The sequence below is a fragment of the Sturnira hondurensis genome, unplaced genomic scaffold (assembly GCF_014824575.4).
Source record: "Sturnira hondurensis isolate 20B ecotype Veracruz unplaced genomic scaffold, ASM1482457v3 Scaffold0020884, whole genome shotgun sequence".
Taxonomy (NCBI): Eukaryota; Metazoa; Chordata; class Mammalia; order Chiroptera; family Phyllostomidae; genus Sturnira; species Sturnira hondurensis.
The window spans coordinates 1278230-1295087 of record NW_028093515.1 but is presented as its reverse complement, the minus strand read 5'-3'; the positions used below and the strand labels follow the sequence as shown (position 1 = coordinate 1295087).

Genomic DNA, 16858 nt, shown 5'->3' with positions numbered 1-16858 from the left:
AGAGGGGACCCAAATAAATAAAATCAGACATGAAAGAGAAGAGATTGTAACTGATACCACAGAAATACAAAGGAATGTAAGAAATTACTACAAACAACTATATGCCAAGAAATTTGAAAACCTGGGTGAAATAGACAAATTTCTAAAAACACATAATATTCCAAGCCCTGGCTGGCGTAGCTCAGTGGATTGAGCGCGGGCCTGCGAACCAGATGATCGCGGTTCGATTCCCAGTCAGGGCACAAGCCTGGGTTGCAGGCCGATTCCTTGCAGGCTAACTACCAGCAGGGGACGCACAAAAGGCAACCATACATTGATGTTTCTCTCCCTCTCTCCTTCCCCTCTAAAAATAAATAAATAAATAAAATCTTAAAAAAAAACACATAATATTCCAAAACTGAATGAAGCAGAAACAGAAAGCATTAACAGACCCGTAACAGCTGATGAAATCAAAGCAGTAATCAAAAAACTCCTGTCACACAAAAGCCCTGGAATGGACGGTTGCATGGTAGAATTTTATAAAACATTTAAAGAAGAGCTAACCTCTATCCTTCACAAACTATTCCAAAAAATCCAGTAAGGGGAAAGACTCCCTAACTCTTGTTATGAGGCCAGCATCATCCTAATCCCAAAATTAGATAAACAAACAACAAAGAAAAAAAACTATGGGCCGATATTGCTGATGAACATAGATGCTGAATTCCTCAACAAAATATTGGGAAATCACATCCAGCAATATATTAAAAAGATCATATACCATGACCAAGTGGGATTTATGCCAGGGATGAAAGGATGGTTCAATATTTGCAAATCAATAAACATAATACATCACATAAACAAAAGGAAACACAAAAATTACATGATCATATCAATAGATGCTAAAAAAGCATTTGATAAGGTATAGCACCCTTTATGATAAAAACACTCAACAAAGTGGGAATAGGGATAGCATTCCTCAACATAATAAAGGCCATATACAGAAACATACAGCCAACATCACACTTAACAGGCAAAGACTAAACGCTTTCCCACGAAGATTAGGAATAAGACAAGGGTGTCTGCTTTCACCACTTCTATTCAATGTAGTATTGGGAGTTCTAGTCAGAGCTATCAGACAGAAAAAGAAATAAAAGGCATTGAGACAGGAAATGAGGAAGTAAAACTGTCATTGTTTGTAGATGACATGATAGTCCAGCTAGAAAACACTAGAGACCCTACTTGACCTAATAAGTGATTTTGGCAAAACAGCTGGATACAAAGTCAATATACAGAAATTGAAAGCATTTTAGTACACCAACAATCAAATACCAGAAACAGAAACTAGGAAAAATATCCTATTTGCTATAGCAACGGGAAAAATAAACTACCTAGGAATAAACCTAACCAAGAAGGTAAAAGACCTATACTCAGAAAACTACACAATACTAAAGAAAGAAATTAAGGAAGACACAAATAAATGGAAACATATACTGTGGTCATGGACTGGAAGAATTAACATCATCATAATGTCCATACTACCCAAAGCAATTTCTAGATTCAAAACAATCTCTATTAAAATATGACTGACATATTTTACACATACAGACCAAATATTTCAAAAATTCATATGGAACCATAAATGACCCCAAATAGGCTCTGTAATTTTGAGAAAAAAGTACAAAGTAGGAGTGATCACAATACCTGATATCAAACAATATTACAAGGCCACTATAATCAAAACAGTTGGTACTGGCATAAGACCAGACACATAGACCAACAGAACAGATGATTCTGTTCTAATGGAATAGAGACCCCAGAAATAAACCCAAGTCTCTATGGTCAATTAATATTTGACAAAGGGGGCAGGAGCATAAAATGGAGTAAAAATAGTCTCTTCAACAAACTGTGCTGGGAGAGCTGGATGGGTACATGCAAAAAGATGAAACTAGACTGCCAACTTGCAGCATACACAAAAAATAAATTCAAGATGGATAAAAGACTTAAACACAAGTTGTGACACCATGAAAATTCTAGAAGAAAATACAGTCAGTAAAATATCAGATATCCCACACAGCAATATCTTCACTGATATATCTCCTAGGGCAAGGGACATAAAGGAGAGAATAAGCAAATGGGACCTCATCAAACTAAAAAGCTTATGCACAGTTAAAGAAAACATCAGCAAAATGAAAAGGAGGGAACCAATTGTATGAGAAAATATATTTGCCAATGATACCTCAGACAAGGGTTTGATCTCCAAAATATATAAAGAACTCATATGACTCAAAGCAGGAAGACAAACAATTCAATTCAATAATGTGCAAAGGGTCCTGGCTGGTGTAGCTCAATGGATTGAGCATGGACTGACAACCAAAGGGTCACCAGTTCGATTCCCAGTCAGGGTACATGCCTGGGTTGCGGGCCAGGGCCCCAGGGGGGCTACACAAGAGGAAACCACACATAGATATTTCTCTCCCTCTCTTCCTGCCTCCCTTCCCCTCTCCCTAAAGTTAAATAAATAAAATATTTTTAAAAGTGCACAAATGACCTGAAGGAGCACATACAGAGGGCACAAAGACATATGAAAGGATGTGCAACATCACTAGCCTTCACAAACACGCAAATTCAAACTACAATGAGATACCCCTTCACCTTGTCAGAATGGCCATCGCTAATAAATCAACAAAGAACAAGTGCTGGCGAGGTTGTGGAGAAAAGGGAATCCTAGTGCACTGTTGGTGAGATTGCAGACTGGTGTAGCCACAGTGAAAAACAGTATAGAATTTCCTCAGAAAACTAAAAATGGAACTGCCTTTTGATCCAGTGATCCTTCTGCTGGGATTACACCCTAAGAATCCTGCAATACTAATTCAAAAGAACCTATGCACCCCAAATTTCACAGCAGCACAATTTTAATAGCCAAGTGCTGGAAGCAATCTAAGTGCCCATCAGTAAATAAGTGGATCAAAAAACTGGAATATTTACACAATGGAATACTATGCAGCAAAAAGAATGAAGGAACTCCTACCCTTTGCGACAGCATGGATGGAACTGGAGAGTATTATGCTAAGTGAAATAAACCAGGTGGTAAAAGATCATAAACCATATGATCATATAGGTAAGATCATAAACCACATGATCTTACCTATAAGTGGAACCTAATGAACAAAACAAACAAAAGAGCAAAACAGAACCGGAGATTTGGAGATAAACAACAAACTGACAGTGAAAAGAGGGGAGGGGATCAAAGGGTAACGGGAAAGAAAGGAAAGGGTCTAGTCAAGGAATGTGTATAAAGGATCCATGGTAATGGAGAACAGCATGGGGACAGACTGAGGAGAGGCAGGGCAGGGGAGAGCAACTAGGGGGAAAATTGGGACAACTGTAACTGAAAAATAATAAAAATAAATTAAAAATAAATAAAATATCATCTATATGCTAATAATTTCCAAATGTGTATCTTTCTTTTGAAATTCAGACTTGTATATCCCACTGCAAACTTAACACCTCCAACTGAATGTCTAATAGATATCTCACACTTCACATAATAAACTAGAATCTCACTATCTCTCTAAGCCCCAGGCCAGTTTCTCTTTCTTTCTTTCCTTTCTCAGTTAATGAGAACTCTATTTTTCAAGTCGTTCAGCTAAAAAAAATATTGTGCCATCCTGTCACATTTACATTCCACGTCAGTTTTGTCAGCAATTGTATTAGCTTTGTCTTCAAGTTATATGTAGTACATAATTACTTCTCACCATTTTTACTTCTCTGGTCCAGGTCACCAACATCTTTTGCCTAGTTATTGCAATAGTTTCCAATTTTGTCTCTCCACTTCTGCCCTTTCTCCATTCTTCTTCCCACAGTCCACTCCTCAGAGCAGCCAAAGAAATCATCTTAAATTATTTTCAGGTAATATCACTCCCATTTTCAAAACTCTCCAACAGCTTCCCATCTCGTTTAGATTAAAAGCCAAAATCATTACTATGACCCATAAGGCCCAACCTGATCTGCCCTACTTCCTTCCACTTACCATTTTTCTCTCATCTCTCACCACTCACCCTCTCATTTGCTCTATTTCGGTCACACCAACCTTCTCATTTTAACTGGCATGTTACCTCCTCAGGCCTTTGTAACTGTTGTTAACTCTGCCTGGAATAACCGACCCTGGACTACACACATACCTAGTTCCTTTATTTCCTTCATATTTTTATTTATACATTTTAAGATTCCTACCCCATCCTAAAACTCCAACTCCCATTCCTAATTCTATTTATCTTTCTGCTTTATATTTTATCTTGGTATTTTTCACTATTTAATATATGTTATATTTAATTTACCTCACTTAGTATATGGCCCAGGACCATGTAAGTACCGTAACAGCAGACAGTTTGTCTCTTTTGTTCAATGCTATATCCCAAGCATCTAGAATGGTTCCTGACCCACATACAGCATTCAGTGAATAGTGGAGTAAATGAATGAATGAATCCATAATACATTAAGAACTCTGAAAAAATAAATTTGAAAATAGAACATCACTTTAAAAAATATATATATTTTAAATATTTTATTTATTTCTTTTTAGAGAGGGGGAAGGGAGGGAGAAAGAGAGACAGAAACATCAATGTGTGGTTGCCTCTCATGGGGCCCCCACTGGGGAGCTGGCCCGCACCCCAGGCATGTGCCCTGACTGGGAATTGAACTGGTGACCCTTTGGTTCACAGCCCACGCTCAATCCACTGAGCTACACCAGCCAGGGCCTAGAAAAATATTTTTAGTGCTTGCCTTCAGTAGTAATCAAATAACTGCAAATTAAAGAAATTATTTTACATCTATGAGGTCAAAAAATTAATATTTTATGTGTGTGTTTATTTGCAATAGGTGTTAGGATTTTACATGTGGTTTGATTTATCCATATTTTTAGAGAAAAAAGTCTATAATTACAGTCTATAATTTAGACTGTAAAACTATAAAGCATCTGAACTATGCATTAACTTGTTGTGCAGAAAGACAGTTACAGATACATGGGTAGAATTTCTTTAGTTTCAATAAAACTTTTTATTTTATGTTTGAAAAGGCTTAGTACTTTTCTCAGCCAGCTGATTTTACCCCGGGAAGCTAAGAAGAATATAATAAGAAACCTGTTCTTGTAAAATGTTCAGTGTGAAACGAGTCTGAGCAAGAAGTGTTTGTGAGAAGCCTGTTCTCTCAGACTCTCCCTCCTGATTCTTTATTCTAGGAAGCTTCCTCCATACTCAAATGGGTACCTGAAATTTCACTGACTTTTCCATTTATGACTAATACTATTAAATGGAAAACAGGCAAGTGGGTCTAATGTGTCAATAAAGCCTAATGACATAGCAGGTCTAACATGCGCCTGAGGACACTGTCTGGATCGATTCAACATGGTTTTGTCATTCGTTAGGGCTGAACTTTTGACTCTTAAAATTTAAGGATACTGCAAGTATTTCATGGCCCTTTCACCACTGTAGGCCCTCGGCACCACACTGCACTCTGAGCTCTGAGAGCAGCAGCACTTTCTGCCTCGTTCTGAAATGCTCTTCACATGGCTTGTGTTCAGTGAAAATGCACTAAGTATCTGAGTGACCAGCACACAACAACTGTCTGTCCACGGCAACCAATTTTGAGAACTCAAAAACCCAAACCAGACTCTAGGGAACTCTTTACCCAGAATTTACTGTACCACGCCTCCAGCATTTATTCAACTTTTTACAAAGATTACTAATATTAATGATATCCATTGTTATCAAGGGTGCATGAATATACGCAATCTTATACCATGACAGTCATACTGCAGGTTATTGGAACCTTAGACGAGAATAACTGGATCGATTTAGGGAGCCGTTAATAAGAGCACACATTTGGACCCATCGGTTTCACCTCTAGGAGCCTGTACCACCCCAGGACCCCCAAATTAGTAGAGTGCACTATAAGCATTGGTGTTTATAGGCAACTCTCTGTACATTGCAATTTAGGGCAGAGAGTCAGGGAAAAGGAGCGTGAAGGTAGTACGCCATAAAACAACATGACTAATACACAAAAATACAATTTAAAATAAATATTAAAAAGAGGTATTAGGGTTATTGACGTCTCGTATAAAAACACATTTCTTATTACCATAACCAAAGAAATAAAACACTGCTACACTCTCCCAAATCTACACACACAACCGTCCTCTGCCTTCCATCCACGGAGTTTCTCATTCACTCACCGACCCCAGCACAGTCAAGCACGCTCGCTCTCACGCATGTTCATATTGAAACAGAAAAGGAAAAGCACGTCCTCCAAAATCGCTTATACACACGATCCCACGGCCACACTTTGTCACAGACAAATATCTGGGAAATACAGTAACACTGGTCCACGTGCTGCCTTCAACACGCCACTCGCGCGGCCTCAGGGAACCACACGCACGGGCGAAGCCCTGCCAGGGGCTTCGGTCCAGCAACTGTCCGCAGGCCCCTACTCCCACCCAGCACAAAGTCCCGGCCTCCGAGCTCGCAGCTGCCCGAGGACTCACCACCGGGCCCTCAGACAAAGGCCCCAGTTCCACATCTCAGCGCCGTCCAAGTGGCACAGCCGGTGCGTGGTGCAGCAGGGACGCCGCGGGGGCCGTTGCGGGCTTCGGCTGGGAGCAGCGCGAGCCTTGGGCCGTTAGAAGCGGGCGATACTTCCCACAGCCCTCCTCGGCGCACCCAGGCTGGACAGTTTTTCACGTTTGCAAATACTGTCAAAAACCGACTGCGGCGTTTAACGGCGCCCAGATCTGCAGAGGAAGCTCGGTTTAAGTTTTACCGAAGCAGCTTCCCTTGATCCCGGCACTCAGAGTCCGTGGCAGTGCCACTGTGTGCTGAAAAGAATCTGAAAAGGTCCACAGCTTTCCTGCACCGGACTACATTTCCCAGAAGCCTTAGCGGCACAAATCTGTCTCGGCCAAAAAGCACTTCAGCTGGATCTTCGGGTTCCTGGGGTTACGGTGCCTGGTTCAATAAGGGAGCATGACTCAGTCGGTTTAGTTCCGTCTGGTGTGGACTCCACCTAGGACTGGACTTCAGCGGGATGAAGGTGGTGGGAGAGGCTGGTCCAGGCCTGCCAGTCTGAGCCTCAAGCTTCTGGTGGCAGTCAGAAAAGGGAGGAGTTGCTTTGTGTGATTGTGTGTTGGAAATTCTAGCAGTGAATTCTGTGGTAGGGAGTCTATGGGGTTGAGAGATTCTGAGGTCCACTGACTTTTAGGGTTGTGCGAATTTACACCCATTTGTGTGATTGTGGTCGCATCTTATATCCTGACCATTTGATTCTGATCCTGAAGTTTTGTTGAGAGACAATGTTGTCAATTTATAACAGGATCCAGAACCTGGGGTGTCTAGGAATACAGGATAATAGGCCTAGCTGGGGGAAGGGACACATGGAGCAGGACCAGTGAGAGTTATTTTGCAGGCCAGCTTTATACCTGATATGAAAAACAGCTATTTTGTGTATTAGTAAACAACAGACTACTCTTTCAGCCAGAATGGAGCCAGAAGGTATGCGTAACTTTGACCCATGATGTAACTGGGGGACTGCTCCCGCTGGTTAGGGCACCTGCCCTGAGAGCCTGGAGAATGTTGCATCTGCCAGGGACTTAACTGTGGCAACCCAGAAAGGCTAAACACTGCAGAGTGCTAGCAGGTGAACAAATTCTTTGTGCTTCTGACTGGCCTCTGTTACAACATTACCAATAAGGGTAAGTTGATAAACCAAAATATTAAATGGGAGAAATTATAGCGATAGGTGAGTCTGTGTTAATGCAACATCCATGCTTTTTTTTACACATGTTACTTATGTCACTGCTGCCCAAACAACCTGTTTCTTTTCTCAGCATTTTGTATGGGTCCCACTTGGACTTCAGAAGAATTAACAAATCATTGACAATGAAAGTTGACAACTACTGGAATCATGTTGAAGTAGACACTAAAATGGAGAGAATATCAATGAAAACATTAGCCCATCTTTTTGTATCAGGATAGGTTGACAAAGAGAACAAAATATTGGAAACTACAGCATACTAAATATCAGGAACTTGTAGTCCTTGAAGGCATCGGGGGCTTCTGGCCCGTAAACCTACCTCCCAGCTGCACAAAGCCTGGAGGGCTATGTTAACCCTATGGTGCAATAGCCGATAGCCTCCTTTTCAATGGATGGTGAACGGCCCAGTTTCAGTGAGAAACGATGTCTGGGCAGAGACGAGGGATTCCCAGTCAAACACTGTGTAGAGAGAACTGTCCTCCAAATAAGTTTTGCTTATGTGTCCCATGTCTTTACCAACAGTAATTTTGAAAGCAGAAAGGCTGGTATTCGTACTGCCTGTCACACACTGAACCCAATAAGCAGAGACAGGGATTGAGTCTCTATGGGCGCTTTATTCAGGTGGCCGGCAATCTGAGAAGACGGTGGGTTCATACCCTAATGGACCGTCTTACATTTTCTTTCAAACCAGCCTTTTATTGGTTTTGTTTTTTTTAGTTATTGGTCTTCTTTTTCATTGTTGTTCAATACAGTTGTCTCCATTTTCACCCCACCATGCCCCACGGTCCCACCCATCCCCTCCTCCCATCCTCAAACCTACCTCCTTAGGTTTTGTCCATGTGTCCTTTATAATAGGGAATATACAAAGTGTGCTGAGGGGGTTGGAAATTCGGGGAAATTAGATTAAAAAACTGCAGCATTCTTTCCCTGGGCAGTTAGCTGTCCCCAGGCAGGTGGGTGGTGTCTGTCTCTCCCTGAAACCCACTCTCTGGGACATCTCCAGCTGTGTCCCAGGCAGTAGTGTTTAGCTGTGCCCCAGGAGGTTGGCTGTCTCTCCTGGGAGTGGTGAGCCATGCCTACAGTTCCTGAAACAATATGCATTACCTACTAGGCTTATTAGCTATTTACCTTAAACTAAAACTTTCCAACTCTTGAGTCCCCTGTCAATTTTTTCTGCTTACTATTAGAATTGTTTTTTTTCCTAATTGTTTAGTTAACAGACAAGAAAAGAGCACAGTTGGTTCTATGTCCCCCCAGCTTCCTAGTTTCATTTTTTATACTTGTAAAATTGTCTCTCCATTTGTTTCTGTTAAGCTTTGCTATGTTTTGAAGCTCTCTAAAAATCTAAATTTTTAGACTTGTAATAGCTTTCCCTTGGATTGATCCAACGGGAAGTTATGGAATCTACATTGTTGTGGGCTGCTCTGCCTGGTTTCAGGAATTATAACCCTAACCTCCTCCCACCCCCTAACCTCCCCCCTCCCCCATGGCTAAGGCTGTGAGTGACCTCCGGAATTCAAGCCACAGGAGACAAAGCTTGTCTCTGGTAGCAAACGCTGCCTCAGTTTCCTCTCCCTGCCCCCAAAGCGTGGTTGGAAGTCAATGATGGGTAAGTCTCCTCACAGAAGGGAGCAACCTAAGCCAGACTCAACCACTTGAGAGGCCTTCATGGAAGGACTGGGGTGGGGGGCTGCAACAAAGTGTGAGCAATAGACCCGTGCCTGCAGGCTATGTGACACAGCGTGAGTCCCCACATCTCGTGGAAGAAGTGCTTCCTGGCTCAGTCCCCTTAAGCCTGAATACCTGATGGGGATGGGTGCAGCTCCTTGCCTTGCTAGAGCGTGTCTGGTGGAAAAATCTGGTGTAAGAAAGACTTCCTGATAAACCTGTGAAAGCTGAGTGCTTTCATTCATATGATAAGAGTCTGAGCAAGAAATGAATATGTCTCCCAAAATGTCTGCAAAACTCCCTTCCTGACAGACACCGACTCAGACTAAGCCCTCAAATTTCTTTGAAATGTTATCTACTGTTTGATCCTTGCCGCCCTGTATTCCTGTGTATTAGAACCCAGTAAAAGCCCCTGGAAGAGAGGGCTTGAGGCCTTTTTCCCCTGAGAAACTGCCCACTGCTCATGGCAGTGAGGGATCCCTCTTGAGGGATTGGCCACCTCTTTTCCCCAAGCAGATCATATCATGTCTTGTTTACTTCCATCCGTGGCAGACTGGCAGACCTGCGAGAAAAGTCGCCCCCACACTACATTTTAATTATAATACCACTTTTATTCTTACTCTATTTTGATACTATGGCTTCACATTCCTTTCTTTTGGCTAGTGCATGTTTTATCTCTTTCTACCTTTTCATTTGACTCTTTCTATTTTATTATTTATTATTTTTATTTTAAAAATATTTTATTTATTTGTTTCTGGGGAAGGGAGGGAGAAAGAGAGAGAGGAGCATCGCTGTGTGAGAGAAACATCAACCAGCTGCCTTTTGCTCACCCCCAACAGGGGAGCTGCCCCACATCTCAGTTGTGGGCCCTGACGGGGAATTAGACCAGTGGCATTTCAGTTCACAGGCAGGCACTCAACCCACTAAGCCACAACAGCCAGACATTGTTTTATTCTGTAAAGTGTCTCGTATTAAATGCACAATTTTTTTAAATAATGAAAACCTTTTTAAATTTGACATATTTTGTGAATTTACATTGAATGTAGTTGGGCTTTTGGTTTACCATTTTAGAATTTTTTTTTGCCTAGTTTTTTTTTTATTTATTTAATTTTAATTTTGAGGTAATACTAGATTCTCAAGCAGTTGTAAGAAATAACTCAGAGATCCCATGTACACTTTATTCATTTCCCCCTCGATAGTTTTACAGAAGTATATACAGTATCACAACCTGGGTATTAACATTAATACAGTCAAGATTTGGAATATTTCCATTATCACAAGGATTCTCTATGTTGTCCTTGTAGAGGCACACACACTTCTCTCCTCACTGCCCTCAACACTCTCCGTAAGGCCTGGCAATTCTAATCTGTTCTCCATCTCTATCATTTTACCTTTCAAGACTATTATATAAGTCAAATCAAAGAGTATTTAATTTTAGCATTAGGTTTTTCACTCAGCATAATTCCCTGAAGATTTATACATGTTGTACATGTATAATTATTTCCTTTTTCTAAAGATTTTTTAAATTTATTTTTAGAAGGAGGGGGATGGAAGGAGAAGGAGAGGGAGAGAAATATCAATGTGTGGTTTTCTCTCACATGGCCCCTGTTGGGGACCTGGCCTGTGACCCAGGCATATGCCCTGATTTGAAGTTGAACTGCTGACCCTTTGGTTTAGCAGTCTGTGCTCAATCCACTGAGCTACGCCAGCCAAGCTAATGAAGTCCTTTTTATTTCACATGAATATATTCACGGTTTGTTTGTTAGCCATTCACTCATTAAAGAACACATGGGCAAGTTTCCAACTTTTGACTATTACAATTAAAGCTACTATATATATTCAGTACAGTTTTTTGCATGAGCCAAATTTTAATTCCTTTTGGATAAACACACAGGGAAATTTTAGAAGGAATTTATCAATTTTTAACACCCCCCCAAAAAATAAACATTTATCTGGTGTTTTGATTGAGTATATAGATCAATTTGGGGAGAACTAACATCTTTTAAGCAGTGAATCAGGACCCATAAACACTATATATCTCCATTTATTTAGATTTTTATTTCAGAGGTATTTTATAGTTTATAATGTACAGGTAATAAACTCTTTTTTATTTTTTTAAGATTTTTAAAATTTATTTATTTATCTTTAGAGGGGAAGGCGGGAGAGAGAGAAACATCAATGTATGGTTGCATTTCGTGGGTCCCCTGCTGGGAGTTGGCCTGCAGGGAACTGGCCTGCAACCCAGGCATGTGCCTTGACTGGGAATCGAACCGCGATCCTCCGGTTCGCAGGCCCGTGCTCAATCCACTGAGCTACACCAGCCAGGATAAACTTTTTTAAAAAATATATTTTATTGATTATACCATTACAGTTGTTCTATTCCCCCCCCTTCGTTCCCCTCCACCCACACACTCCCTCCCCCACCACTCTCCCCCCCTTAGTGGAATCTAATGATCAAATGGAACTAACGAGCAAAACAGAGACAGACCCATGGATGGAAAACTCACCTCCAGGTAGTGGGGCTGGAGGGTAGTGGGGTGGAGGGATCAAGCCAAAAAGTAAAAGGACTCATGGACATGGACAACAGGGTGGTGATTTCTGCAGCGAGAGGCATTTAAGGACACAGATGATAATGGCAAAAATATAGTACAGTATTTTATTTTATTTTTTAATATATTTTATTGATTATACCATTAGAGTTGCTCTATTGCCCCCTTCATTCCCCTCCACCCTACACACTCCCTCCCCCACCATTCTCCCCCCCTTAGTTTATAACCACGTGTCTCAAGTTCTTTAGATTCTATATTTCCCCCACTATTCTTGCCCTCCCCCCTATCTATTTTCTACCTACCATCTATGCTATTTTCTGTGCCTTCTCCCCCCTTCTCCTCCTCCCACCCCCCTGTTTCTAACCCTCCATGTGTTCTTCATTTCTATGGTTCCACTCCTGATCTAGCTGTCCTCTTGGTTTGCTTTTGTTTTAGGTGTGGTTGTTAATAACTGTGTGTTTGCTGTCCTTTCACTGTTCATATTTTTCATCTTCTTTTTCTTATATAAGTCCCTTTAGCATTTCATATAATAAGGGCTTGGTGATGATGAACTCCTTGAACTTGACCTTATCTGAGAAGCACTTTATCTGTCCTTCCATTCTAAATGAAAGTTTTGCTGGATAAAGCAATCTTGGCTGTAGGTCTTTGGATTTCATGACTTGGAATACTTCTTTCCAGCCCCTTCTTGCCTGTAAGGTCTCTTTTGAGAAATCCGCTGACAGTCTGATGGGTACTCCTTTGTAGGTGACTGTCCCCTTATCTCTTGCTGCTTCTAGGATTCTCTCCTTCATTTGAATCTAGGCTAATGTAATTATGATGTGCCTTGGTGTGTTCCTTCTTGGGTCCAACTTCTTTGGGACTCTCTGAGCTTCCTGGGTTTCCTGGTAGTCTATTTCCTTTGCCAGACTGGGGAAGTTCTCCTTTATTATTTGTTCAAATAAGTTTTCCACTCGTGGCTGTTTCTTTCCCCCTCTGGTACCCCTATAATTTGGATGTTGGAATGTTCAAAGATGTCCTGGAGGTTCCTAAACCTCTCCTCATTTTTTTGAATTCTCATTTCTTCATTCCTTTCTGGTGGGATGTTTTGTTCTTCCTTCTGGTCCATTCCATTGATTTGAGTCCCGGTTTCCTTTCCATCACTATTGGTTTCCTGGACATCTCCCTTCATTTCAATTAGTTTAGCCTTCATATGTTCCTCTAATTTGTGACTATAATCAACCAGTTCTGTGAGCATCCTGATAAACAGTGTCCTGAACTGTGCTTCTGAGAGGCTGGCAATTTCTTGGTCGCTTAGAGTTATTGGCTCTGGGACTTTGAGTTCTTCTTGCGCCATCCTTTCGGCTGTTCATGCCTGTTAAGTAGCAGGAACAGAGCCCTAGGTGTTCACCAGAGCAGGGCAACTCAGTCGCTGGGTTGTGACGTTGTATGTGGGGGTAGGGTCAACGAGGAGCAATGGCGTCCCGTCTGCCGCCTCCTGCCGCAGCCCCCACAGGTGCGGCAGCTGCCACCCTCACCTGGGCCCATGCGTTTCGTCCCACTGCATGCGAGTGTGCCACCGCTGTCAGCCCTCGCCCCCTGGGGCCTGCATGGTCCATCTCACTGTGCACGAATGTGCGACCGAGGTCAGTCTGCCCCACACCCTGACTGGGTCCGGGCCACTTGCGCGCCTAGCCCGACCCTGCTCCGCTGCTGGCTCCGCCCCTCTTACCATCCAGGTTGAATGATTAGTTGTAGTCGGACTTCCGTATAATTCAATTTTCTATTCTTTGGCTGTGTCTTTGTTCTCCAAACCTTTATTGTATTCAAACTTGGTTGTGGGAGAAGCCACAGTGTTTCCACCTATGCCTCCATCTTGGCGGAAGTCTCCACATGGCACTTTCTCATGGCCCACCAGCAAGAGTCCTTTCACCCCTTTCCTTCCTGCAGCGTTTCTCCTGCATTTTTCTGAACCACTAAGAGAGAGCTCTGCATCACTGCTACATCTCACTTTCCAGCTTCCTAAGCTGTGTGGCAAAAGGGATACCCAAAGCCAAGTGATTCTCCCCTGCCTAAGCCACATGGTGGTTCTCTGCCAAAGCTGTGTGGTGATTGTCATGGCTGCTGTGCCTGGGTTTAAATCCCAGTGCTAATCTTCCTCTGCAGCCTCATTTCCAACTCCTCCCACAATCGGCCACACTTACCAGCACTCCCGTATTTTCCAGCTTTTCTGGGCTGCCATCATAAGTCTGGGCAGGCGTGGCCCCATGGCATGGAGCCAATCATGTCCAAGTTCTCACACAGGCTGTGTAACCAGGGGGAGTTGCCTCCCAGTTACAACTTGGATAGAAGTCACTCCCTTCTCCCTGGCTCAAAGCATGGCCACAGCTATTTAACGTGTCCATGAAACCAGTTAAAGGTTATAGATATGTTAAATGCCCATGCCAGAGGTTAGCTGCAAAACTGTTGTTATGCAAAACAACCCAATGGCCCTGCTCCATGTAGCCCATCCCCCAGCTCAGACTTGTGGATGTTAGGACATCTCATATTTTTAATATTTCCTGGATACCGAGTTCTGGACCCCATTACAAATCCTTTTTTTGGGGGAGGGGGGGAGCCTGGCTACACCTTCTTATCTTACAATTGGATCTCCTGTGAGGGGCAGTTGCCTTTCGACTATTAAGGAATGTGGTGGGTGTATTCTTCCACCCCTGAGCCACACATTTGAGTCTTTCCCAGATTTTTTCCTGAACTTAGCAGGGAGAAGTCCTTAGTAGTATGGCAGGTGGGGCCCCAAGAGCCCAGAAGTTGGGTCTGTCTCTGATCTCCCAATCTGAACATTACCCTCTGAGCTGCTCTTTTCCCCCACAGATGTGCACTCAGCAGGGATATGGGGGACTTGGCAGGGCTGATTCAAAGGGTCTCACATCAGGGGTGGTGTCTGCAGCCTGTAGCAGAGGTAGCAGGCACTTCCTCTCCTTCCTGGGGCAGCATGGACTGAACTTGCAGGTGAATTGGATCTGCCTTCCCATAATTTAGCCACAGAGCCCAGCACTTGTACATTTAACTCCCAGATAGGAGCCTCCCCAGGAGAAACAGTCCCCCAAATCCAACTGTGGGGCTCCCCGGCACCCTCACACTGCCAAACAAAGCAGAAGAGGGCCAAAAATCAGTCTCTTTGGTCATTCTTCTCTTTGTATGGCTGGTCACAGCAGAGTGGGGTCAGACTTCTTATCTCCACCCAGGCTCTAAATGGGCCAAAGTTCTGGCTCCCCGAACGCTGTCAAACCAAGCAGGGCAGACTGAAAATCCCAGCATGATGCCATTTCCCTGTGCCTAGGAACCCAGCAGGACATTACAGATGGAGCAGTTCAGCAGGTGGGGGAGGGGCACTGCCCATGCACTTGAGGTGTGCGAGACCAAACCTCTTTCTCAGGACACACAGTTTTGTCTCTGACCAGCTCTCTGCCCAAAGCTTTTCCCGAGCAGTCACTTCTGGGTGTACCGAGCAGACCCCTCTGCAGGGCCTGTTTCTGCAGCATGACCTCACCAGCAGTAATACACTGGAGTGAACTTTCCAGGCTGGTGTTGTGACAATAGGTGCCTTCCTTCCCTGGGATGGTGCAGTCCAAGTGGCCCAGTTTGACAAAATCCCCACTGATTCCCACAGCCCAGTGCTATGTGGGCTCCCAGTCCCATCTCTGCCGCTCTGGGCTGGGGATCCCTTCATGAGGTTGGGACCCCACACTCCTAGAGGGAGTTCTGCAGCTGCAATATTACTCCCACTTTTGGCCGTAACTGGGTAAAGGTGTCACAGGTGGGCACAGGTAACCAGGTTCTTGGTGATCGAGACAAAGATTTGAACCGAACACCCAGAGTTTATAGCAGAGAACATGGGAGCAGGCCACCTCCAAGCAGAGACTGACCTCATGGGCTGGAGGGACTCTATTCTTATAGGGCGGATCCTTCTTGGCTAGTTTTGGCAGGCTTTTACTGTGACAAGTAGTTGTAAAGCTACTGCACATGGGGTCTCCCATGGTTTTCCAGGATTGGCTGTCAGGGAAGGGGGGCCCACAACGTTACCTAGTTGACTCCCCTTCTCCTGGGGTCCCCCTGTACTAGGTTTGCATTTCCCTTCACCAGAGAGTTATAGCTCTCCATTTTAGAGATTGGTGAAAAGGAATTATTTATTCAAGTTATACAGACTTAAGAGTAATGACTTAATGTCTTCATCAAAATCCCAAAGTCCCTTAAAACACCCACAAAGGCACAGTCCTTCCTTCCCCTCTTTGCTCAGTCTGGGGTACTGTATCTCAGGAAAAGAAATAGGAAGCCGTGTGGTGGTCCTCTGCTAAAGCTGCATGATTCTTCTTCTCATGGTTGTGGGGGAGGGGGGTTACCCCCCCCCACTCTGGCCAAAGCCACGTGATTCTCTCTCACATGGCTGCAGGAGTCCCCATTCTAGCCAAAAGCGCATGGGTCTCTCTTCAATGGCTGTTGCATCTGCGTTTAAATCCCGGCACCATTCTCGCATTTCCGCCTCCTCCCACAATTGGCTACACCCACCAGGACTCCCATCTGCTCCCAGCTTTACAGGGTTGCCATAGTGAGTCTGGGCAGGTGTGGCCCCATGGTGTGGAGCCAATCATCTCCAAGCTGGGGAGTTGCCTCCTAGTTACATCTTAGGTGGAAGTCATTCCCTTCTCCCTTGCTCAAAGCATGGCCAGAGCTATTTAACATATCTATGAAACCAGTTAAAGGTTACGGATATGTTAAATGACCATTGGATATGTTAAATGACCATTCTAGAGGTTAAATGACCATTGGATATGTTAAATGACCATTCTAGAGGTTATCTTCGAAACTGTTGCTATGCAAAACAA

At 43.4% G+C, this 16858-nt stretch overlaps 1 protein-coding gene across 5 annotated transcripts in view; it reads right to left on the bottom strand.

Moving 5' to 3' along the window:
- ZNF569 (zinc finger protein 569) overlaps positions 1 to 6874 on the bottom strand; it is a 55735-nt gene extending 48861 nt beyond the window's left edge. The window contains exon 1 of one of the 5 annotated variants that reach the window (XM_037030827.1): positions 6518 to 6874. In XM_037030827.1, coding sequence (XP_036886722.1) covers positions 6518 to 6552 — 35 coding nt within the window. In that variant the 5' untranslated portion in view covers positions 6553 to 6874. The remainder of the gene's footprint in view (positions 1 to 6517) is intronic. The other 4 variants (XM_037030829.1, XM_037030830.1, XM_037030834.1 and 1 more) reach the window with 4 other exon arrangements.
- Between the last annotated feature and the right edge of the window lie 9984 nt (positions 6875 to 16858).